We start from the raw sequence: 26,874 nt of genomic DNA, 5'->3' as shown, positions 1-26,874 counted from the left end.
TTTTGCGTCTTTATCACTTTCATTGACAAAAATTCATTGCATGGTCATGCATTTTGCGTCTTTATCACTTTCATTGACAAAAACATACTTTGTCTCTTTCTGGTTACTCATGTAATCATGGCGGATCGAACACGAAAAATAAACAAAATTTAATAATTTCTCTTCATTTACGTGTGATAGGTGATTCCATGAATCTTGTTTCTTTTTCGAGCATAATTTTTGCATTTATGCATTGCACAAGAAGGCATTTTGAGGCTTAAAATTCAAAATAATGACGTTTAACGTGTTCAGTGACATTCGCGTGAATTACTACGCCGCGCGAGAGCGACTGGAGTCGTTTTAACTCGTTTTACACCACTTGACGTATTTTGTATGTTTTAAGTATTGCCCGCTTATTTTTCTGATAATAAAATGTCTGACCGTGATAATTTAGAGAGTGAAAGTGATCAGCCTTCTGCAAAGAAAGCAAAATCACACTATGACACACCATCAAGTCATCAGTAAGTTAATTATTTTTTTATAATTAAAGTATGCATTTATCTGTGCATTAAGCACGCGTATATTTGGTGTGTTTTGAGCGCCAGCAAATGTAAAATCTACTATCTTGGTAGATTAAAATTCACATAAAAATCATTGCATACAATGTTTTTAAATTATTAATTAATTTTAATGTCATTCTTCTCAGAGAATAAATTTATTAAGACTGACAGAATTGTATTTCAAAATCAGCTGATGGCGTGCAGCGCACGAAAGTTTTTTCTTATTTGTTATAAATATGAACATTAAAAAATTAATTAATTTTTCTAATCATAGTGGCATTTATTGTGAAACATTCATTAATGTTATGTAAGATTTTGTAAATCTAATAGTACCAGAATATATTGAAATAGTCATCGTTATCTGGAAAAAAAATCGTAATATTTTATTTTATCATTATGACATATTTAGTTCCTATCACAATATGTTCTTTTCTGCATATTACTTTTACAAAATAATGTCGATGTTTCACATCTGCCAGGCGTCCCGTGACGGCTCACATTTTTTTCTTTACAAATCTCTCAGGTATGCAGGTTTCCTCACGATGTTTTCCTTCACCGTTAAGCAAGTGATAATTAATTTCTAATACGCACATAACTTTGAAAAATCAGAGGTGGTGCCTGGGATTTGAACCTCGGACCCCTCGATCGAGAGGCCGAGTTTCTTAACCACTAGGCTATCACGGCTATTCATTTTACTGAAACTAGATTTTAATTTAAAGTTATAGAAACCGTTAAACTCTTAAGGCACGACCGTTCACTAACAATGCGACATTTTTATAGGAGACAATCTCGTACTCTGGATGAAGGCACGTCTCAAAGTTTCCAATGCTAATAAGCTTCATTATAAAATATTTGATGACTCTGGTATACTTATGGCCAAACTGCTAGTCCTCTCTGAAGTTGTTCCGAACAGGTGTAGTCATACAATTTGCTATGACGACACGATTCATTTCTATACTCAGAGCGGAATAGCAGTTTTACGCGGACTATACCTTTATTACTGATGTGAATCAAACAATTTTACTATAGGAAGTAGAAACTTATAATTATTTTCAGTACATACGTATCAAGTAAAATAAATTAGTTTTGCTATTTTTGTTTTTCTAAGATATACACTCATATTAACATATACACATACGAGTATGTTACTTTTACAAATGAGAGAAGAAAATATTTCTTGAAAGTCCAATATCATCTATAAATAATGTTTCCACGTAGACAAATGCAGTAACAGTTTATGTGAAATCGATACAAAGTCAATGTCTAGTACACAACCACTAACATCTGATACTAAAGCCCGAGTCATTACCCTCGGGCCTAATTTGAATGTCTCAGGAAGATAACTGACGTCATGTGTAGTAACTGGTTGGTCGTGGACTATTGAGATTAAGACGCTTAGATATAGATAGAAAGATAGACTAAAAGGTAAATCAATAATGGTACTGCCGTTATAATATCTATATCAATATAAATCTGTATTACTTTTACAACTGTTAAGATGGAATTTGAAGGCTTTTTGATGTACACGAATTTTATTAAGTTACTCTCTTAGTTGCATCGAAATAATGAACAAAATGTTCCATTTGGATTTGAATGAAGTTTTCCCTTATTAGAAAGAATACTTCTACTTCAAAGAATACTTTCCACGCATTTAGGCAACTAATAAAGGCACTTATTGATACTGATAGCCAAATGCTATCACACACCAGACCAGTCTATATAGACCTTAACTGATTTTAATGTTTAACCTACGCAATTATAGCCTTGAAAAAAATATTTCTATTTCCTCAACGAAATCTTAAAGTCTATAAAAATATTAGAAATGTTTCCGAAGTCGTCATCGGAAGGCTAGTAACCCATAAAGTCGCAGATGAGGCGTGCACGGGGGAGCAATAAACTGTGCGGACAATTTGTTTAATCAAAAACAAATGCACGACCTCCCCGCCCGCCCTACTTGTAACTTGACACTTTGTTTTTGTTTTGTCATCTCCCCGAATGAGATTTGTTTTGTTTCACCGTTATTAACAGTGACTTTCTAATTGATGATTACTAACGCAATAAACCTGAGAGATTTACAATGTATACTTCGATAAAAAATATATAGAAATATATAGAATTATATATATACAAAAATAAGCTAGTTCTTAGAACCTTTTATTTGTACTTACAATACACATTAAACTAAGCCTTTTGAAGTAACATACAAAAGTAGCTTAACAAAATCTCCACTTAGAGACAACTTTCTTTTAGGGATTTTTATAGAATAATATTGTATGTATTCGTGACGAGGGCTTCCTAGTAATATTATTACTTTATTTTATTCTCATATAATGTGATTTGCGTAACTTTAAAAATCAATTTTTAAATAGTTAAATGAGCTGTATTTATAATGACAATAACATGATATTAAATGGTAATAGTTATACTAAAATAAAATACCTATGTCAATAACTGCAAAGATAACTCTACCTATCACTTTATATATCATTCATACTACATCCAATTCAATGCTATAAATGTATTACAAGGACTTCATATAATTGATATGAAAATGAAGCGGATCACTGAACACATTCATCAATTAATTGGACAAGCCCATCAGCCACTTGGAATGTAGGTACATTTGTTAGCTCTACACGAAAAAATGCTACGAAAAATACATTTTCCTCAACTCATTTTCATAGTTTTGTTATCAAACACAAACTACATTTTCAAAGATACAGCTAGATTTAGTTAAAAAATGGAACAAACGGATCACGTAACAATTCCATCAATTAATTGAACATGCCCAACAGTTACTCGGAACGTTCGGTACATTTATCTAGTCTACGCGGAAAATCGCTGTGTAACAATCGAGATGTTTTTTAGGTACAGTCATAGCTTTTTCAGTAATTAATTGAAACAAGTGTTGCTATAGTATCTCACTCGACTATTTTCAATTATCGATAGTTTTGGTACAAACAAACAACGAAATGGAACAGATAAATGACGAAATATTTTCAATCGTCAATAATCAATTAATTGATCAATCATCATAGTCAATTAAACGTATATATTTTGTTTTGGTTGCGCAAATCTCGCGATAAATTTATTCGCTACTCGGATCTTGTTTTTCGTTTTTCATTAAACGTGGTACGGTTATCTACACTAATATTATAAAGAGGAAAACTTTGTTTGTTTGTTTGATTATAATGAATAGGCTCAAAAACTACTAGACTGATTTTTAAAATTCTTTCACCATTCGAAAGCTACATTATCTTCGAGTAACATAGGCTATATTTTATATGAAATATATTTGATAAATAGATTTTGAGGACGTACAAAGCCGGATTAGCTAGTTTATTATAATTAAACTTGCAAATTTTCAAAGATATTATTAGTTTTGGTGCAAACACAAAATGAACCAAATGGATCACGTAAGGTCCATCAATTAATTGAACAAGTCCGGCAGTCACTCCGAACGTACATTTGTCTCGCGAAACAAGCGGTCCCTACGCCCGTAGCGCGACTGTCGCACAAAAATTCCTGATAAATTTATTGCCATTCACATAGCGTTGCTGGTCATTCGTTAAAACTAGTTCTGTTTTCCCAATTAAGTTTGTATATTTTCAATCATGTTGTTAGTTTTTGTACACAATAACGGATATGGCATATCAATAACAAACAAAATACGAATACAAATTGGTCGTGTATTTTTGATTGAATCCTTTTTTGTGCTGTAGTACTAACAATTTGACGAATTTAAAGTTATCATTGCAATTCTAGATTCTTGATTGATAGGTAGGAACTCACTTTAACAATTTAAATAGTTATCTAATTTAAGGAAATTGTCACAACTTGTCTGTGAATTTAGACTTACTAGATAAGAACAATCTTCAAACACCTCGTTTTTGAAATATACTCCTGTGATAAATCAAAGCTAAAAAAATCGTAAAGACTGAAATGGTTACGTAACACTGCTGGGGGGTTACTACCATCTCTTAAAACCATATTATTTTAATCATACTTTTACTTTTTTGCAGGAAATTTAACTTTTTAAGCAAAATATGGCAATTTCAGTTGGTTTTATACAATTGATAAGCGAAAAAATATTAAAGGTTTAAGTTTGTTCAATTATGTCTGACGGAATATTTTACTGTTTTAAGGAGGAAATAAAACTTTTCTGAACTATGATGGTTTTTAAAAGATGGTAGGCACCCTGGGCACGGATCTGTCCTCACAACTAAAACCTTCATCCTTGCTCCGATGCAAATTCGCGCATGCAGTAAATCTTGAAACATTTCCATTATAAGTTTAATATTCTATCTACACATTTCGTAACTCTGTGACAAAACGTAACGAAAAACCGAACACATGCTACGCCCGTAGCGCTGTAGCGTTTATAAACGGACGACAATTTTCGTTGTGTATTGTTATTCGAATCACGTTTCCGGTCCCATTTCCGTCAAATAATAGTTATATCTTTATCCAATTTAAGGCCTGGTCATTCGTGGTTGGATAGTGTGATGAGAAATCTGTCACAGATATACATTCTTTATGTTGAACCCTTGTGTCTTTTTTGCGGATTCGATTAAATTTTTGGTACAGACTTCGAATTTGAAGTCGCCATTATTTCTTATTATATAACAATCTAAAGGCCATTAATCTTCCGCAATGGCACAAAATTCTCTCTAATTAGACAAGCGGTGGTGATATTTGTAATCTAATTTAGAATTTACTTTTAAGTAATGAATTAATTCAAGTATGTATTTACATTATACATATATTCCTATTTACAGTCAACTGAATACTAATCACTTTTATGATATCTCTATATCTAACTTAAGAATTGAGTTGTACCAAACGGTTACGACACCACTGATTAGATTCAAGACTAAGGAACGAATGGAACGACTTATTAGAATATGTGTCCTTCAGACAAAACACAACAACGCTACACACGGCTGCTGTAAGAATTACTTTATTATGAGCGCATGTTTCTTCACAAAAAAATTACAGGCCACACAAAAGGGTACGATGTACGCATCTTCATAAACAGGAACAAATATTGTCGCATGGTATTGTTATTCGGGCCACGGCGGCACGGTCACGTCTCCAATAATTCCACACTGACTCATCCTCGCCTGCTACAATTTTCACTTGAGAATATCAAATAATCCGTATTAAATTTTCATACACTCTGTATGCAAACGTACGCGTACGCCGGTGGTCCAATCAATTTTAGCGAAATAGAATTTCGATATGAATGTACATATAACATGGGATAGAAAGAATGTGTGTAAATACTGAAAAAATATTAAGAGAATTTATGTTCTTTTTACAATAAAATGATATTACATTTTACAAAACATGACCGAGCTAAAATATGACTTAAATTCTGGCGAAAAAGCATTAACACGATAATTGTTTTATCTGAGTTGTTAAATCACCAACATTAATAATATTTAACCCTCAATAAAACGATATTAAATAATAAGATTATGTAATAAAATAAAATGTAATGCCATATACATTGCAGACATGAAAAGGTAAAATGAAAATAGGAGTAATAGTATTGCCTCGAAACGAAAATGTAGGTTTAGTAGCAAGAGAAAATAAAGTATGAAAAGAGTAAAGCAATATGAAATTGATGCCTCCAATTCCTAGACGAGGGAAATCGATGACAATAAATCGTCGGAAATAGAAACAACTAGAGCTTCGCTTTCAAATAGAGACATTTCAACGGTTCACAGACAAATAGTTCTGACATGGAAATACACTGTGGAAATTCTTGCTTGCAAGTTTCAATTGGTATAAATATAAACTGTGTGTTGTGCCAACTGTATGACGATGTAAATTTTAGAAATGGGTTTAGAATTTATTTCTTTAATCTTTGTCTTTTGGCAATATTGTTAACTTTCTTCTAGTCTATAAACCGTTGTGTATTGTGCCAAGTAAATTACAATAAATTTTAGTAATGGCTTTGACATTTGCTTGTCTAGGTCTTGCACATAATTTTGTGTGATTAATTGAGACAAAGTGTAAACTGCAGTATGTCAGTAGTTAAATTATAATGAAATATGACGAACGTAGCTTATAATTAAAGTGCCTGGTTATAACTATATGTATAGAAAGAAGCAATGATTTTAATATATTTGTATGTTTATTTTTCAGTTACAGTAAACCGACCTACCATTATCAAAAGAGGACCTTACAGAAACATAAATTTACATCGAAGTAAGTAGAATCGTCACCTTTCTACTTTTTAGATATTAATATATCCAAATAATAAAAGATTCAACATACATATAACTCATGTTGTTTTATATAGGTCCTCTCGCTCTAGGAGTAAAGGTAATTAACTCCAGCATTTTTTTTCCGCCGACCCTTAATTTTTCACATCCTTTTAACCCCAAACTACTCATATAAAGCGCATGTTTACTGGTATTTAATTAATATTTGGTTTCTAGGCACGCAAATTAAGGGCCGAAAGATCTGATCAGGATATAAATTATATCCTGATATACATTTTCGCTTACCCATTGACAGTAAAAAACGCGGCACAATAAAAATGCTGACATATTAACCCGATGAGTCACAGTTCAAAGCCGGCGATCCATCACATTGGGTAATTCTATTACCCCTGCTAATTGCTTTTATATTTTTGAAATATTACCGTCAGGTGCTTGCAACTTTATGTATAATATGCATACTCATTTGATAGGGCATATTTTTAACATACGAATAGAAATAGATATATTATTATGTTACTATAACTTTATAAACAAACAGTAAATGTAACAATAAGACAATCCAAGACATGGGTCTCCTTTTAAACACCACGAAGATTCACAACCCACAAATTCATAACATCGGCCACGTGCTAGTGGAAAAATTGCAAACACCTTCGAAAATATAATGGAGCAAGTACCAACAGACATGTAAGTTTTCTTTCAATATTTTCCTTCGTCATTGACGCAAAAGCCAAGTTTTTTATGCAATGGGTAAAATGTTTTATATTTGAGTACGGTGTTTTACATGTGTGCTCTATAAACATTGTCATGTAAATTTACACAGCAAAACTCTGCAAATAAGTGTGTAATTACACAAGCCGTAAGATTTCATTAGATGTAAGTCCGTTGTTTAGTCCCTAATGGCACTGCTTATTGAAGTTAGTTTTCATATACTATTTAAAAGTATATCATACACAAGTATATGTAAAATATTTCCCGCCATATAAGTTATACTCAGATAGATTGTATTTATATTTATTTTAAAAGTATTTACTGTAATTACTGTCTTGTGCATAATCCTAGGTTGTATTCCCGAAAATCTAAACGATGGATTTATTTCTGTTCCAAATATATTTAACATTCACTAAGTATATAGAGAATTCCTAAGTATGTAAAACATTATCAAATCAATTTTTGGATAAACGTGGCTTATTTCTAGTTTATTCTATATTTTAAGTATAAATATATATTACTTATATCAAATAGAATAATGAAAGCTAATAAAGCCAACCCGACTCACATGAAGCAATACCATAAAACAAACAATATTATCCCCAAAAGGTTCCCGGCGTGTTACAGTCGCAGAAAAGGAAACTCGGAAACTCGTGTTAAGAAATATGACACACATAAATATTGCCGCTATCGAACGCTGTTCCAACATGTTATTGATAACATCAACCCAATAAATCCATTAACATCAGTAAAAAAAGTTCAAATTAATTTGTTTCCATTTTTAAACTTTACCAATATTCAAATCCAGGTTTCAATCCAATCTTCAACAAACTCACTTCGCACAACAACTTAACATTTCACACTCAACATAGTTGCAATCCACTCGCGGCGGTTAAACTTTAGGGCACACTTTATTAGTGTACATGTTTATGTACGTAAGTTCGTTGTACAGCCGACAGAGGTCGTGGCGCGGTGGGCGCGCGAGGCGGACTGCCGCCCTACGTGGAAAAACAAGTTTCCTGCAGCCTCCACCCCCGCCCCCGGATGCGCATTTGCAGTTCTTTCAACCTATGTCTTGAAACTGTGATACAAGCCTTATTAACTCATAACCTATTTTGCGCTCTTGTTGAGTAAGTAGAGCTATATTTTTCAGACAACGTAAAAAGTAGGGTATATTCTTTCAATACATTTAACACGTGTTTAATAGTGTTGTTTTACTTCTCAGCAACGTAAGTTATCGGTTAAGTTTGAGCTAACTATTAATTTTTAATCAATACTGTAAATACAAATAAAATAGGAGTTTACTTTATATATTTATTTTATGAATATCGGATAATATTGGACATTTGTATATTATTGTGTTAAACGCGGCAATGTAACTGCAAAAAATGTGGGAAAGATCATTTAGTTTCAAATAGTGCAAATGTAAGAGAAGCAAGGTTGTCAGAAATATATATAAGTTTATATTTAGTCAAATGTATAATCCACACGTTGCCAGCTCGTCATCTTACAGGAGCTCTGACTTTATGACTCCCACGTGTACATATTCAAGGGATAAACTAGAGAGATGTAGAGGCAGCCTAATATCTTAAATGTTGGCACTCAGGACAATGCCTTGGTAGTGCTAATGGCCACGTGTAATGTAGCTTAATGGCGTGAAGCAGTAGTTACAGCATTACAGTCTCACGTAGTTACACTACCGGTAAACTATATCAAAAACTTTATATAGAGTATCATTTTTCAGAAATATTTGCTACGTTGCCATAAGAAGAGGCTCATTGTAATATACAGGTAAATCTTGAAGTGCAGTTTCTCGTTTTTATCGATTACCAATTTTATAGTATGGATTTCAAAGAACGAGAACATTATATGGTTACCCTTTACTTTAAATACTTATTTAGTTTATATCTTAATGGGAACCAATCAAGAAATATACCACAACCTATACATTATATTCGATCACAAATAATTTGTTGTGTGGGGTATAGAGTTTTAGCACTGACAATAAAGTTTCTTACTCGTAATTTTTAAGATCAATATAAACTAGACAATTTAACATAATTTTCACAACTTAACATTACACTACATATATCTTAGACATGTGATAGTTGTAAGCCGTTATGCTCGCCCCAGATATCACACTTCCTGGAGCGAGACTGCCTGGCGTGAATCGCTTCCGGATATGATGTTAGATCTACGTTACGTCTTAACAAGGTAATACATTTGTAGTATTTCTATATAACAATATAAAGAAATATCGATAGCCAGATCGCCAGCGTCGTATAAGTGCCATTTTTTTACATTTAGGTGAAAATATTAAAAAATCTTGAATTAATTCTAATTGCAGTATAAATTAAATAAGAATTCATTATTACAAAAAAAAAAATGGTTGCCTGTAAAGTCGGTTTTACGGGCGAAGATTTTACGTGACAACGTCTTTTTCTCGGTAGAATATTTATTGATATGAATATAATTAAATTGCACAATAGGAACAAGGAATTGAATGAAAATAAGAATTGCACAAATTTTAACAGTTGTTGTAAATGATAAATGACGAATCTAAGCACTCCATATTTTCACTACAGACACAGCTGACGATACTTTAACCACACGTGTGAACTTGTATTGTGACGCTTTCTTGTTTTTCCAACGCCAAGAACGTTCGAGAAAGACAAAGACAGAGACACAAGCATGCGCCGATTCAATGCGCCTAATTCTCTAGTGCTGCGCGCGCGGCAGACCGATCATAGTTGAGTGGGAGAGAGACGCAAGGCATTCGGCGGGCCTCTCTCTCGTTCGGTGACTCATCGTAACGTTACCGGGCGTTACACTTTTTCATAAGTGACTCCCAGCCGCAACCTAATTTAAGACGTTGTCACGTCAAAATACGGAATATTTTATATTGTGTTATGTTCTATTGAATATTAACAAAAAAATTGTATATGCGATGTCGGTATATTAATAATGATTTATACATTATCGTATTCTACTGTGATACCGACTTTTTAAAATTGCAATTAACATTTTGATCGGGCTGATTTTAAGTACGAAGTTTAAATAAATATTCAAAATGTTTTAACATTTTTAAGGTAAGGTATATAAGTTTGTTTTATTTCTAAACGTACCTTCATCCCGTTAACCCGTACCTATTCGTATTTTCAACGCGATCGTCACGTAAACTTCCATAACTCGCGCTGACAACTTAAAGTGGAGGAAGATAGCTTTTTGATCTCGCCCTAAAAGTTTGGAGATAGCTAAATCTTGTAGAAAGAAGGATCAAAGGAATGCACAGCAAAATTGTGAATTTTCTTCTTTTCCTCTCCATGCAAGCTTAACGTAATACGTTTCACAAATCTCCATATATTGTACGTTAAACTCAGTGTAAACTGAATGAGAGTAAATAACTACCTTAATCTTTTTGATTTCACATTTACATTAAGTACATTTAAAAATATATTATTGTAATTTGAACTTATGGTAAAATTCTTTATCGTGTTCTATACAGTATATAAGTTTTAGTTTATGTTTTAGTTTTCTATACAGTATATTAGTATATTTTTCCTTATATTGAAAAAATATTATCATTAAAAGTTAAATGCAATTTTTTATACCTTGCCGAATTCAAAAGTTTCACAAAACAAATTAGTAAAGTACATTCCCCGTAGTTACGATCTCATCCATTTTTACGCATCAGCGCTTGTATAAATTACTTCAAGTGCACCCCAAACAAGGCACTCACCCCAGATGACTTGCACTTTGAATGCACATTTTAATGGGTTTGTCTTCTCTATGGATGTCTGTCCTTTGTACTCTAATTGTAGTGAAATATTTCATACAAATTGCGTTATGGTTTAGGCATGGAACTGTTGAGCGTGAAATGTAATGAATTTTAAAGATAATGCATTAAGATGCTGAATATTAATATATTGATATTCATTTTTAGCTTTTTTACTTTTAATTGTAAAAATGATTCTAAATCTGATTTATAATTATATTATATTTTATTACTTACATACTTTATAAGTTTCATATGGTATGGTTCAAATGTCTGGTTTAGTATCATAATAAACAATATATTAAATTATAAAGTCCATCATGATCTACTCATTAAAGGTCCATAATTTCTACTACAGAGTGCAATGCCCTTTAACAATGACTACAATCTATTCCAAAATACTCTGCGCTGACAAAACTAAGAATTTATAGACATCAAACCTTTGAGAATGGTTATACGTCTCAGGCATGTAAGTTCCCTCACATTTTATTCACAGCTTATATGAATTTCTAAAAATCAGTCTAAATTTAGTAAAATAAGCTGTATTTACAACCTAGCTGAGACAAAGAGGTCGCAGGTGTTTTAGCACTCTGGTGTTCTAAGTGGAATATCTCATGTGCCAGCTTACTTGGCACCAAAAACAATAAATCATATATTGCAGTGGGTGGTGGGTTTCCAATATATTTGAAATATCTGACTCTGATTTCAGAGTAAACTCATTATAACCAGACAATAAAATATTTAAATAAAAAAATATGCTTTTAAGATTTCAGTCAGCTTTTTTTCAACGCCGACAAAAAATGTACCGTCGGGTCTATGACCATAAAAATTTATTCGTAAGTATGTAGATAAAGCTAATTAGTGTCATCACTATCGTATTGGCATGTCTACTAAATCTAGTCATATGATTAAAGCATGGTAAGACAATAAGACAACTTTTTATAATAAGACGCTTCAGAATTTGCATTGTAAATTTTAGAGTGTTTATTTAAGCATATCCTCTTAGCTCTAATCTAACTCTGCCATTAGTTTAATCACGCAACTTAAATCTTAAAACAATAGTAGACAATTTAGTAGTATTATCTTTATGTTTTATTCAAGTCTTAAAATTATTTAGGCTTTGTTATTAAAAAAATATTAGTATACGTAATCGTTTTACTTAGAGCTTAATATTACTGACAGAAATGAATAAAAAGGAAATATTTTGTTAATTTATAGACTTATCCTGTAGAAAGAGATTTACTACCCAAATAGATACAAAACTACAGAGGAACTCAGCAGTTCTTGCGAGAATCTAGTTTAGGATACAAGTCTAGTCACGTATCTTGTTCCTTAAATAGAGAAGTGCAGCGTTGTAGTTGTGTAGTACTGCTAAACTAAAAGTCTTTCTACAATTTGTACTGTACAAAAGCTTTGTTAGACGTAGGTAGTTCCACGCAACTCAAAAGTAAACATTGGTAAATCATTACATTATCGTCACATCACTTCTCCGTAGGGGAAGTACTTATAAAATTATATTTCAAAAATAATTCAGTGAAACGTTTAATTGAATACTAATATTTATTTAACCAAAATTTAAATCGTAAGTTTACAACTATTTTGCTTAGTTAGAAGGTAATACAATACTCAATGGGAAAATACGTAAAAGCTTCAGCTTAAGATGCATTAGGGATCGGTGACGTCACCTCGCGCCCTCCAGGAGTTCACGAATTCTTTCATCAAATCCCAGCATTGCTCACTGCGATTATTCACACGATTGGCAAGTGATTCCCAAACTTTAAAAGTTTACAAATAAATTTATATGGCGTAAATATTATTTTTAATAAAAATAATTTACTTAATTTGTTTTACAAATATTGATGAAAAATAAATCGGTTGATTGTTGTGGCAACTATCATCGACTATGTGACTTATGCTATTTTGTTTGATGTACTGTGATACTTTCATCTACTCTTGTAAATGCATTTTAGTGAGATACATTTACCTTACTATATAACGCTTGTTACGACTTCGGTCTATTCTAAGTTTTAGAGAGAAGTTCGAGAGTTGCTCCAACATAAAAATATCATCATCAGTATAATTCATCATCGCGTTTTGCAAAAGATTCACTTATTTTTATATAATAAATATCATATAATAGATTCATACTATACTTCTATTCCTAATAAAATTATAAGCTTACTTAAAACCAAAAGCCAAATGCTATTAGTTAAAAGTTTGAGAACCATACTTATAGAAAGGAAATAAACGATCCCCTTCTTACAATAGTAATCCTGTGAGTAGAAGGCAATGTGTTGATATATACAGCGAGTATTAAAAATCTTACATTTTTAATTTAAAATATTTTATGCAATGTAGCTCTGTATTAAATAAACAAATAATTATTTTGTAGCATATGTATGTTTCAGTAAATATCTCACAGAAAAATTGGTAAAAAAAATATAGTATACGCATGTTAATATTTTCGAATCTATTTTTTATTTCATGGCGAAGTATGAAAATATTACACCTTATGATATTATTAAATTACTTACATTACAATAAATCATAACGAATATTTAAAACATTTAGAGTTCTGTCTTTCTGTTTTTTATTTCAAGTTTTATTTTATAATAATGATCAGCCTGTAGATATAGATGCAGCGATGCACCGACCGAGGGCTGCAAGCCGCCTTAATCAAACCCAAGCAATTTATGATCGCCACATTGGCATGGCGTCCATTCTGCAACGTATGTGTGAACTTTATGTTTCCAGTATTTTATTACGTCTGTAAATGTTTTACTTTTATTGATGTTGATAGATTTTTTTAGTATTAATAATCGATATCTTTGTGAAGTAAATATGCCGTTTTTATACTTACAATTTCCGTGTTTTTTCTTATAACGATTAAGAATCATGTTCGTCCTAATGAAGCCAGATTATTATTTTATAATAAACTACGTGTCTAACATTTTTTTTTCAGATTTAATTGAAAAAAGTGGTTATATTTAACTAAATTTACGTTTAATAGTTGTCAATATTGTGCAAGAGAAAAATGAAGTTATTCTGCGACAATTGAGTTTTTTCTAGTTTACGTACTCATTCCATATTTTGTTTGAAATTCCGAGTTATTCGTAAAATAGTTCCACAATAGTATTATACATTTATATCACGTGCAATACTTGTTTTTATGGAATCACCCATATCTGCAAGCGTATTGTGTCTTAACAGAGAGGGCGGCGGTCCCCATCGAAAGTGCTTACACAAGAACTTACACCGGCCAACCGGTGCCTTATCGATGAAATTGCTACTTTTATTGATCTCCTTTAGATATAAACTGTACTTTGGAATAAGTGATAATCCATTCATAAGAATATTGTGCGTGTAATTCTATAGAATTCAAGGTATAGCTATTTCTATGTAACTACACGTATACGTATATAATTGTTGAACTCAATCAACATTTAAATTCAAAAATAAAAGCGTAACGTAACAATAAAAACAGTTGAAAACTTTAACATAAAACATCTTAACTAAAATAAAAGAAGAAAGAATACTGGACCAGGTTTGTAACTCTAGACTGATCTCCCGTTTAATCTTACGGACAGTTATTAGAACTGAAGATAGATGATGCCAAACAACTTTGGCAAGTTTTTCAGCGTACACTAATGAAACATGCAACGATTTTTGAGGAAAACGATTTAGTAGTTTAGTTAACCTTTAGTTGGCCTTGGTTTTACACTATAAATTTGAGCAACCGTTCCGTTATATGTTTTTTGATGTTTCATTTTACTCATGCTTTCAGACTTCATAATTATCATTTTATACTTCGTTAAAATGTAATGGAACATTTAAGTAGAGCTTTTTATATCGTTCGTGAAGGTGCCCATTAATTCGTGTCATTGACGCCTAACTATTGCAAGTTGATAAGTAGATAAACAGCAGGTGGTTTTATAGTCATATACATAACTGCAGTCTATGTACATAACTCTATAATCGACTCTAAATAGGATTGGAGTCGTACATCAAGTTGTCCATAGATGCGTTGCTGCCCTGGATTAAATCAATAGCCTCCTGTAAGTGTATTTATATTACCACAACATTAATTATTTCATAAGCACATAAGACAGAATAAGCATAAGTTAGCGGCGCTTAAGACTATTAATATAAGGCACGAATAAATAAAACGGTGGCGCCAACGTGGGCTTATTTATCATAAAAGGTTTTTTTTTACTTCTTAAATAGCAAAGTTACAATTAGGTACTTTTATGCAACTTTTTTGACAGATTTAATAAGCATAGCTAAAAAAATATCTATGATAAAAAGTAATAATGTATATTGGTACATTCACGTACATGGCCATCCAGAGTTCAAAAGACCGACCTTCAGCCACATGCCAGGTCGCATGTGGCACGATAACGTTTATGCAACAGAGGCCGAAACTCTGCTGTCGTGCGACAGTCCCGTGTGATTTAGGGCGGCGCGACACCCGACACAGAGCTGTATAGCTACTGGGAACAGAGGTTACAGTGTATACGAAATAGACGGAAAACTTTTTGACTTTGCAAAAATACGAGTACCTCGCGGTTTCACTTGCGTTTAAATGTTACCTGAATATAATCAACATTTTATACTTTAACAAGTAACCTAAGTAACTCCTTAAATTTCAGCTATCATCCAGTGAATTCCTATCAAAAGGCACAGACAATAAATATTCAAAAAATGTTCAAAAAGCATAAATAGAAAGGTTATTTATTTTTACATTACAAGCGACAAAAGATACAATACCTGTCTTACAAGTAGAGAAGTTAGGATTCAATTCCCGTTCTGATCCCGAAAAGCCCAGGTTTTTAGGTGTATTTACTCGGGGTATGCCACAGTATACAACGGTATTGCCAATCGTTGTATAAAGCGCACGATTAAAAAAACGTTTCAAAATCGAAATCAAAAGAATAGCTGCGAAGAAGATTACAACAAGCATAAGAAACGTATGAATCCTTTCATTAGACAGCAGACTTTTTACTTAGGTACTTAACGTGTTCAAAGTGCATCGATTAAACCGTATATTATCATGTAAAGCCGATCATCTGTTTACATCGTATTTGCTACGTTCCCGCGAACCGACCGGCGGGAGGGTAGATTAACTTTCGCCTGTTAATTACGACAAATGGTCATTGAACGGCGAGGAATGGCTTTGGGATAATATCGCAGGGATAACCGGGATATATTGCTGATAACAGCAGCCGCATCATGTGCCATGCGTAGTAATGCCGTGCTATTTGACCTTGGATATTGGAAATATATTTGGTGATAAATCATGCCAAACACAAGACAAAAATAATACATCTTTATAATAGTGGTATACATCGATTAGGTACTTAACTAGAGAATAGAAAAAAGAACTATTTAAATTTACAAGTTTATTTAATTCTCATATTTCCAGTTGTATACCCACAGCACAACATACCAGTATGCACAGTTATAAAATAAACAGAGTTATTAATTATTTTATTTCCATAGTTATTTTCTAAACAATTCAGAATGAAAGACAAAATACGTTTTTAAAATATAATGATACGTCCTTAAATTTTACATTTAACAATTAGAAAAGTAAGTATTCAAATTAATAATTTTATTTGATCTAAGTAATTCTGATAATTCCTATAACATTTACTTACAGCACAACAAGTAGCTATAAACTGAAAAAAGATAAAGTTAAAATATTTTATTTCGATAGTTCGTTATCGGTTGTTTTTCATAATGTTGCCATACTACTACAGTATCCATCTATTTGCGAATTTTGTTCGTGGCTGGATACACAAACAGTCTTAGCCCGCCCTCTAGTAAACGCTTGGACAATAAGACGTGAATGGGCACTGTAATTTTATTGCCGCTACTCAATACTAGATGGCAGAATACTGGCGAAGAAGTGATATGATTTTTCTAGGGCAAACTACAAAAATAACAACCTTAAACTGATTAAAAGTAAAAATTAAAAGATATTACTTATGTAAGAAAATTAAAATTTATACAAAAAGTATAGATAATAAGTAATAAGACCAGATGAAATATCAAATCACTACCTATATATTAATAAATACCTGCTATTAAAACCATTAATTAGCCAGATAAAAAAATGTGGAGAGAAGAAAAATAATAAATATTATCATTATATTGCAAAATATGTAGCTATCTATCGGGTAGTACAATGCTTATTGTAACTGTCTGTTGAGTGTAACAATTCATGCAGAATATCCAAGCACTTTTATTTGCAAAATATCCCCCGTGTCAAACAGATAACATCAATCTCCGCGAGTATGTAAAGTAAGTTAGTGAACAATAAGTTAAGATAATTATTACTATCAGATAGCATGAGTGGTTTGTAGGTACCATGTACGATATATTTATATTTCTTTCAAATATTTAAGCCAAGTAAGCCTGGACTCATATCTACGTGTATACTTATCCGTCTTTTAATCTGTTTCTTTTTCCATAATTTCGTAAATATAAATTCCTGTCGACCATATTAATACTCATCAGATGTTTTATCACATTGAATAGGTATTTACTAATATCTGTTAAGCTTATGTACATCGTTATTTGTCAAACAAAAGAAATTAAATCAGTTTATCACATTTCAACGTAAGCATTAGTTAATATAAGAGTAGGTACTAAATAAATTGCATTCCGATTGTTTTTATTTGGGATTGAAGGGATTTAGGATTTTTTATACAAACGAACCTCGTACTAAGGCAGCAGAGTCACCTGGCGAAAAATAACTATTTCCGTAATGAAAATTCTCCATCAATACCAATAAAACAGATACGAAATATGCAATATTCAGCACGAATTACCAAATGGTCAAAGCAGAAACCGTAACACAGCCTAGCATAAGTCACTAGGATCTACATTTAAATTTTGCGAAAGATTAATTTGCAACGGGACAGGTTTACGAGCGCTTAGCGATTCAGGAAGCCTCGCTGAAGCGGAATGGATGGCCACAGGGAAACATAATTGTCGCTGTAAGGTCCGGATAACTGCTGGTTAACAACCAAACTAAGTTTTCGTGTAATTAAGCGTAGACCGTAAGTACTAGATTAAGAGGCCAGTTTTTATGTAACCTAATTATGCAGTCAATGCCAAGAAGTATGCAGTCGGTCTAAGGTTGAAGAGTTACTGCCGTCTATTTGTTAACAAATATAAACTGTGCGTCGTACTACATGAAGTCGACATCAGAATCTTAAACAATTCATTAAATTTTGCGCAATCTATTTTAAATATGTTTGGCAAAAACTAATTAATATCAGGTGTAGCAGGTGGGATACAAATCCGTTCGTTTCTTCTATTATTAAAAAAAAATCATAAAGTGGATGCCAGCCTAGTTACATATTATAAGGTAACCGTCTATTTTCGGTTTTAGGTAGAACTCCTGCTCTACCTATAGTTAAATACGTGTGTCCATGGGCGGCACTGCTCTGCATGTCGTCTGCTACTACAATCTTACAAAAGAAAAATCATATTGCATGCACATTAATACATTCCAATATTTACACATCAATACCAGCTAGACCAACTCAGTTTAGGGTTCGTTCCTAACAACGGCATACAAATCACTACTAAAACCTAAATTTTGTGTTTCCGCAGCCAACGAGCAATTCACACGAGCTCCACACGCATCCAATCTTGCACACAGCTTTGTATTATGCACGAGCATTGTGCTAACAAACGTCCTGGTCCCACTCAATTGTTTAGAATAAACAAAGGCGCTTGTTGAACCAATTTTGGAAACTAGCACACTGATTGTTCCGTTCAGAAAGGTCGGGCTTAGGGAATCAATTATTTTGTTAATTTTGTTCAAACATTTATAACAATTTTAAACTTTTATTGAAACTGGGATTGAATAACCATATTTTTCCTTTTTGTCAACGTATGTTTAATATGAAGAATGCTTCTTTTGAATAGCTTGTTAGTTACAGAAAGTTACAGAAAAAATATATTTATGTTAATTACTAGTAAAAAAATACGGATTTAATTATCTTTTACTTAAGGCTCTTTTTACCACATCGACAATAAGCGGCAGGATTTAGCTCACGTTACGAAATAACTTATGTAACATTATTTCGAAAATCTACCTTAAACCATTATTGCCTCTTTTTGATACACATACTTACAATCATTGATAATCCTAACAATACTCAAATTTATTTTTTAATTATTTATTTTATACATACAACTTCGTCAGCAGCAATCAAATAAGATTATTGCCTATAAATAAAACTCCCAAATGTAATATACCTACTCGCTCCAATTATATCGTCATGGGTAAGACAAGTGGTAAAGGCGTTCAGCGCACGGAAGCTTACGCCATTATTGCTCGTTTTATCTTTCGGAAAATTTGAATTCGGATGAAGGCACTCTTGCTGGAATCTATGTAAACTGCCCTCAAAATAATAACTATAGCTCTTTGCTTAGGTATATTCGTAATTCTATTTAGTACATGGATAACATAAAAACTTGCTATAATTGTATCTGTTCCGATTGTGGCGACACCGTCACCATTATTTGATGCCTTCCTTCTTTAGTAATGCTCTAATACAAACATATTAACTAGAGTAAATAGCTTTTTCCTAGAGGATATGCAGACCTTCAACGGTAAACACTAACTTTTGTATTAAGTCCTACACATAAAATTATACAGTTAAAAAATAAACAAAATAAATTGGTACTTAAAGCTTTTATAAAATTATCCATGTGTATTAACTTCTTAACATAAATATAGTTCAAATCTATTTAAACCAATTAAATAAATATACATAAAGTGATTTGACAGTGTTTGGCATAATTAATGAACGGTTGGGAATATGTGGTGTAGTATTACAGCATAAACCTTAACAAACTTCAAAACTATAGCTATATAAAACCAAGCAAAATTCAAGAATTCATTATCCACAACAAAAGCACAAGCGCCTACGGTAAAGTGAATTATGTCACGATGTTTGTGTATGCGACACGCTCTGAAAAACTCAACAAAGGCTCAAAGGTATAGAATGCGGGGCATAAACCGGAAAATTCGATTTTCTGGCCCGCGCCTCCTTAATGCGCTGTGGACCACATTACCCAACCCTTGCCGAACAGTTTGTTAATCCGATTCTCTGTCAATCTTGGCCTATACAGATAGCGAAATCGCGATATATTGCCCCGGGACCCTGATAAACAATCGAATAGGCACATTCATTTTCGTGATAGAGCCCAAATCTGACCTCAATAAGTCACAATGAGACGGGCACAAACTTAATAGGGTACCGTCCCAAGCCGTCTTTTAGACTTACTTTGATAGGGTCCAATATTTTCAAATTTGACTGGTCAAGACCCACGTTCGTGCTTATTAGATTTGCTCAATTTTCTGTTAATCAATCCAAATCCAAATTGGAAATAAAAGTAAATCATTATTAAGAAACAAAATAAATTAAAAAATCTTATTTAACGTGCACGCTAAGTGTTAAGATCCAGGATAAGGTCGGAAGAAACAATAATCTGTTGTCGTAATCGCAGTCCAATAAGGGGGTGGCGAAGAGTTAGCAGATGTCGAGGCAATGTGGGTCGCTCGCTGATAAATGGTCGCGGCCCGGGGGATATTGTAGCTGCGAAATAAGTGCCGCTGAGATAAGCTCGACTTGAGATCCTAACACTTTGAAACTTATAGCTTCATATCGTTATAACACATCAGCACAGGCTATATATACTTTTATACTAAGATCTCTTCTACATTGCGCATTAGGAAAACCAAAAGCAACCTGATTTTTAATTCATTTATAGAATTTATAAGTTGGTTGCGAGAATACAAGAGTTGTTTATATTTACGACCTTTCTTACTCAACGCGTAAAATATTCCTACCTTGAACCGTAACGTGTTAGACTATAACTAAGTGAGCAGTAATAGGTGGTTAAGTGCCGACCGTTTGCCCTCTGACCCTCCATAGAGCATTGGAAATTGCGAGGAAAACTGGCAATGCCTCTGGGCGCTGAGCCCTGTACCACATTAATAAAGGTAAGTGCGCCCGTGTCAGCTAATGTGCCGTTATGACCTGTCCTGAAAAACTTGTTCAGAACCCCCAAAACGAAAGTCTCAAAATAACTACTCTATACATTCAAAAATAAGCTTCAAACTTGAATGATGGTAGGTTCCTGCAATCGGGTTTACGGGGCACCATGAACGGCCTGAAATGTCATCTCGGCTTTCCACTTCAAAACAAACTCTATTTGTCAATAGATGTGGTTCATGTTACCCTGCAAGCAGAAGTTTCGATCGCGCCTGAAGTACTTGTGCGTAAGAAAGGTTCTCAAAGGAGATGCTGTGAAATTACTGAAAAGAAGTGTTCAACTTTATTTGTATTTGTTATCAAAGCAACGAAGTTTTACCGTGTTATATAATAAGAATAGTATTAATTGGTCGATGGTATATTACTTTCGACTTTGGTTCGCACTCATACCTTAGATAAAATAAATTCTACCTAATTTTTTAAGCATTATGATTATTTCTTTTGGTCGTTACCATAAAAAATGCATCTACGAGTATATTTATCATTGTTATTAATCGTGATAATGATTAAATAATATTGGCTATAAAATTTTCATATTCACTTCAGTTCCGTTCAGTTCCAATAACAAACATAAATACTAAATTCATACCTGTATGGTCTCATCATAGGAATAATTGTGGCTCGAAGCCGCAGTGCTCATTTCAGTAGCGCGCGCTCGGGAGCGGCGACATCTGCAACAAAACGTCCAATTAGAAAAGAAACGGAATCAACAAAACATCCATTCCCACTCCAATTTGAGTAAAACTCGATCCAATTACGAGCAATCGTCCAAAAAAACTACACGCAGTTCAGATTACTTAAGAGCGCCAGATGGTGATCTGAAGTTAGCGAAACTTGTCCAGCAAGGCTCATGAATAATTAAAAGCGGGGGTAGGGATAATAACTCACTCGCCGTCGGCGCGGTCTGCCGGCACAAAATAACACTTCAGCCAAGGAAACGCCGCTTTTTATGACTTAATTAGCTACATCTCAAACAGGAGCGCAAGGGATGGCACGCGGAAGCCCATATACTTTTGTTGACGTAATTAGATTTACACGAATGACACAAGGTTTGCCCGTTTGAAGTTATATGGCGCCTCATCTGGCTCAGTTAAATTTAGACCTCTTTATAGAAGTTCCAAACTGTAAACATATTAATCTAGCCGTGACATTGTTGCATCGTCGTTTTGTCGTTTAAATTTAATCATTAACTTCTAAGTATTTTTGTAATATAATTTTTTCCATATAATGGTCACTACAGTCAATAGACATAACTATTCACAGAGGATATTACTAGGATATTTTTCAAATTTACCGATATGAAACTCGTCAATGGTATAAAAAGACACAAAATAGACACAACAAGATCAGTGTAGACTCCAGGTGGAAGAAACTCTATAAGGGTGTTGTGTACACTGTACACCAAAGTTATCCTGAAACTTAACCGTGCTTGCTTCATAAAACTAAGGTGCTTAACGCTCGTGCTACCAAAACTGTTACTATCTTCTGCAGTTACTTCCCAGACGTGCTTACGACTCAGCGATTATCCAAAGTGCATGAACACGTCGTACCTACTTCGATTCACTTCAGTAACGATCTTAGCACGTTGTTTTTGTGTGTTATAGAAGCAGTAAACGGCATGCAATCCAACCGGCGCTTAGCTGATATTTGCTACCCAAGTACACCTGTTATCAGCCTGTTAGAATTCGAGTACAATAGTCTCAGGAATTTTGATGCTATTTTCTAAAACTAGAGGATTCCCGAAGAAGTTGAAATGCGCAAAAAGTCTTTCGATAATAAAAAAATAATAAAAAGCACTTTATTCCTTACATTCATATTACATAAAAATACACGCATTCGTTATTTCATGCGATATCAACATGAGATTCCACTCTTTATGTCTGAAATTCGTAGTTTTTTCCAAAGTTTCGAATATGTTTATTCAAACGTGGTGTCAAACTTAACTTGTGGTGTTATCTCAAATTAGATGATGTACGATAAAATAGGGGAAATAATTCAGACAGATTTAAAATTCCATAGGTCTACCACTTTGAACATCAAAGAAATCTTAGAGAAACATAAAACGTATACCAAAATACACTATGAAACATATTGATTGAAAGATAAGAAAATAAATGCCTTTTATAATCTCCTACTCTTGTTACTTCTTGATCTTTCGAGACTTCTAACACAAATAAAATAATATTTATCGTCATAGAACCTAAATATCTCACAAATCTCGAGGATTGTATTTAGTGTTAAAGTTACTTACTTAGCAAAACAAGGTAACAAAGAGTTAAACTTCGCTAATGTACTAAATATAAGAGAGTTCTTTTTATGTTCCTGGACTTTGGATAACTTTAGCAGTTAACGAGTTACGACTAGCAAATGAACGTGATTTACTAAGTACTATAGTTTTTCCGACAAACAGAGAGTTTGAGACCTTACTTATTTTAATCTGTTAAATAAAAAATCCACTTTTCATTATAGGTTTGAAGTTTATTTTTGATGAAAAAAAATACACTATTTAGTTAAATTTACTACCTTCGAATGGAGACAGATAAAATCGCCAATGGCCTTCCCATTTAAGGCGAATCAGAATCAAAAGATACTTCTTCTGAAAAATTTCAAACAATCCATTTAACGATCCACGCCTTATTATAATCTATTCTCGACCCATGACGGGAACACATTTTTTCGCGATTCAGATAAGGCAAAGATCAAAGGCTGTATCCGTACAAAAAAGCGGACCGCATCGATCCGCAGCTTGACATTCCCGTCACGGAGGCTGCAGGCCTACTGCGCCGTCGCCATGGCAACGCTCGTCGTACTTGCCGCCAAATGCTTGCTAAGTTTGATATTACACTAGTATGAACAATGTTTGCAGCGTGTTGACAAGTTATGGAGGGAAGGGAGACGGTAGATTGAAGTTACGTATTCTGAACATAACGTATGTAGAATAAACAACTCTTTAAAAAACTTATTACCTAATTGTCATGTTATTAGTAATGCTTATTCACAGTTGAAGGTTGTAGAACCCTTTATGGTGAGACTCCCGCAGCACCTATTTCAGCAGGTTTCGTAACAGCAGTGTTAAGCGCTGCTTAAGTGATCTGGTTTGAAGGGTGTGGGAGACATACTTATCCGAGGCGTTCCAGCTTAGTCCACAGTAGTAGCGGCGCATCTGTGGCCGACGTCAGGTAGAAATAAGTAAACCTATCTGGGGTTGATTACGGACGTCCATGAGCGGCAGCGGCCACTTACCATCAGGTGGATTGCATGCTCGCTGCTTTTCCTATAAAAAAAGTAAAGTCACACATAGCTTACACATAGCCACACATCATTTGCCTTATAACAGCAATGGAAAACGCTGCTGTGTTATGGCTAAATGAGTCTGGTAAGGGAGATACACTTGTATAAGGCGTTCTAACTTAGATTTAAGTATATGTGGCTTATAAAAAAAAAGAAAAAGTGAGGCTCTTATTGTGACAATTCCAAAAATCTGTCGTATTTTTACTTTGTGGGTGGTGCTTAGAGAGTTAGTGACCACTTTTCATTAAGTGGTAGAGTTTCAACATGACCTCAGCTCATTTACTAAAACGTGATCATGCATAATACCTTATAATATAACCCACGTCTAAATTTTCGATGTACAATGATTTACTGTATCGAGATTTTCCTACACAATAAGGTGCTCCATAGGAGAGCTTTCAAAGGCTTTTGAGAGCTTGGCTCGAGCGTGCTTAAGTCAGTTTACATACGCTATGTAAATATCTTATACTATTCCGCTTAAGCTATAATTACTATGTAAATTTCCATGTAATAGTAAATTACGATAATGGATTTATTTTAAATAAATGTAAACAATAGCAAATGCTAATGTTTGTATATATAACAGTTTTAATTGGGTCTATTTAACTAACATATTATGTTTTGTGGATTTAGTGTTTTTATGTTATTGACTTTAAATAACCATTATTATTAACAAAATACCATTTACTGTAGGAAATATCATTTTCTACAGTTTGGCAATCTTTATAAAGCTATTGACTTCGACGTCCCAAGTATCCATTAATTATTTATAGATATTCTGCAATGTCAATAATTCATAACGTGCAACTATTTGCGTATGTGCCTTTATTGACACATCAGTCGTAAAAGCGCAACTAAAGTATCATGAAAATACAGATTTCAACACACACGCGAGCTTAAAGGAATTCATAAGTAAACTTAATTAACGCGGTTAATAGCTTCGCGCACGTTTTAATATCATTTAATACATTAAGCGTGGGATACTCTGAGAATTCAGTATTATTTACGATAATTATAAGCTAAATAAGAAAGAATTTATGAAGATTATATGAACTAATTTCAAGATTAAATAACATACAATTACTAGTAAATTGTATTACATAAATACAATTTACTAGGAGTCATGTTTATAGTATTTGGTTAATAATCTTAGCCTAAATAGGGTTAAAAACCAATTGCCGGAGGTATATGTTATGTATGTTTTCTCCTTCTATCGTAATGTTTATAAGACAAAGCATAGAAGTCATATGTTATTCCACTGAGATTGGAAGAATACTGACAATATTTTTCACGTTTGCCACACAAAAAATACTTTTAAACACTTATACTACAATGGGAAAGTAAACTGCTCTGCATTTTATTTAACGTAAAAGTTGCGTACGCGCACGTCACCCCACTAATTGTACCTCCCCATCGCGTCTATTAATACACCCCGTCAGGAAACACCGTCCTTCCTGTCCCAGGTTCACACTTGTTTACTTCCCTAGCGGTTTTTAACCCTTGTCATAAGCGCTTCGGAGGCCAGAAGCCCTCTTAATACACACGTGGTACTTTGTATGTTTTTATGAGCATAAATGCAAGCGTGTGCCGTATTATTTGTTCCCTGACTATGGACTTCAATCGACTTGAAAAAGGTCAGAATTGACTTGAAGTAACCCCTTGAAGACTAAGTTTGGTCGCCTTATAACAATTAATTTTGGCTTACCTGACCTCTACAAGAAGTCAGAACACAACACAATCATATTGATAGATATAACAATAGCAGCGTTAACAATAGGTAGTACTTACCGTAGCAGTGGAACCAATGAGTATTACAACATTGAATAAGTTAAAAATTAATGTATTAAAATTACTATTCTCGATTTACAGTTATTTACAGAATGTCTGAATAACAACGAAAATCATATTTAACGTTACGTACGTAATAATGTAATAAAATTTAGCAGTTAGTAAACTTTGTTGCCGCGTATCTTCTCCACAAAATACTACAATGTTGAACTGTCTGGCGAATCCCTATCAGCTTAATCGTCTCTCACAACGAATTAAATTATCGATATAGAACAATCTTCCTTCTCTCATAAAGCTACGTAGTGAGCATGTAGTGAGTAAGAATTTTAATTACGAAAACAGGTAATTTCAGAATTTTTAGACAAAGATGGGTTAATGTGGACTAGATACCAAATTTTGTTTATGAAACTTACCAATAATGCTATCATCACGATGTAATTAACAGTTTAAAAATATAT

The 26,874-nt window shown here is 33.3% G+C and overlaps 1 protein-coding gene across 1 annotated transcript in view; it reads right to left on the bottom strand.

Moving 5' to 3' along the window:
• The window catches only part of sick (sickie), a 306,579-nt gene extending 284,587 nt beyond the window's left edge, over positions 1-21,992 (bottom strand). The window contains exon 1 of the mRNA XM_073080100.1: positions 21,927-21,992. Within this exon, the coding sequence (XP_072936201.1) occupies positions 21,927-21,977 (51 nt within the window). The 5' untranslated portion in view covers positions 21,978-21,992. The remainder of the gene's footprint in view (positions 1-21,926) is intronic.
• Positions 21,993-26,874: the final 4,882 nt, after the last annotated feature.

This window comes from Epargyreus clarus, unplaced genomic scaffold, assembly GCF_041222505.1.
Source record: "Epargyreus clarus isolate Ecla_fem2 unplaced genomic scaffold, WU_Ecla_fem_2.2 ptg000014l, whole genome shotgun sequence".
Classification (NCBI taxonomy): Eukaryota; Metazoa; Arthropoda; class Insecta; order Lepidoptera; family Hesperiidae; genus Epargyreus; species Epargyreus clarus.
The sequence above is the reverse complement of the archived record's forward strand: the minus strand, read 5'-3'. Positions and strand labels throughout refer to the sequence as shown.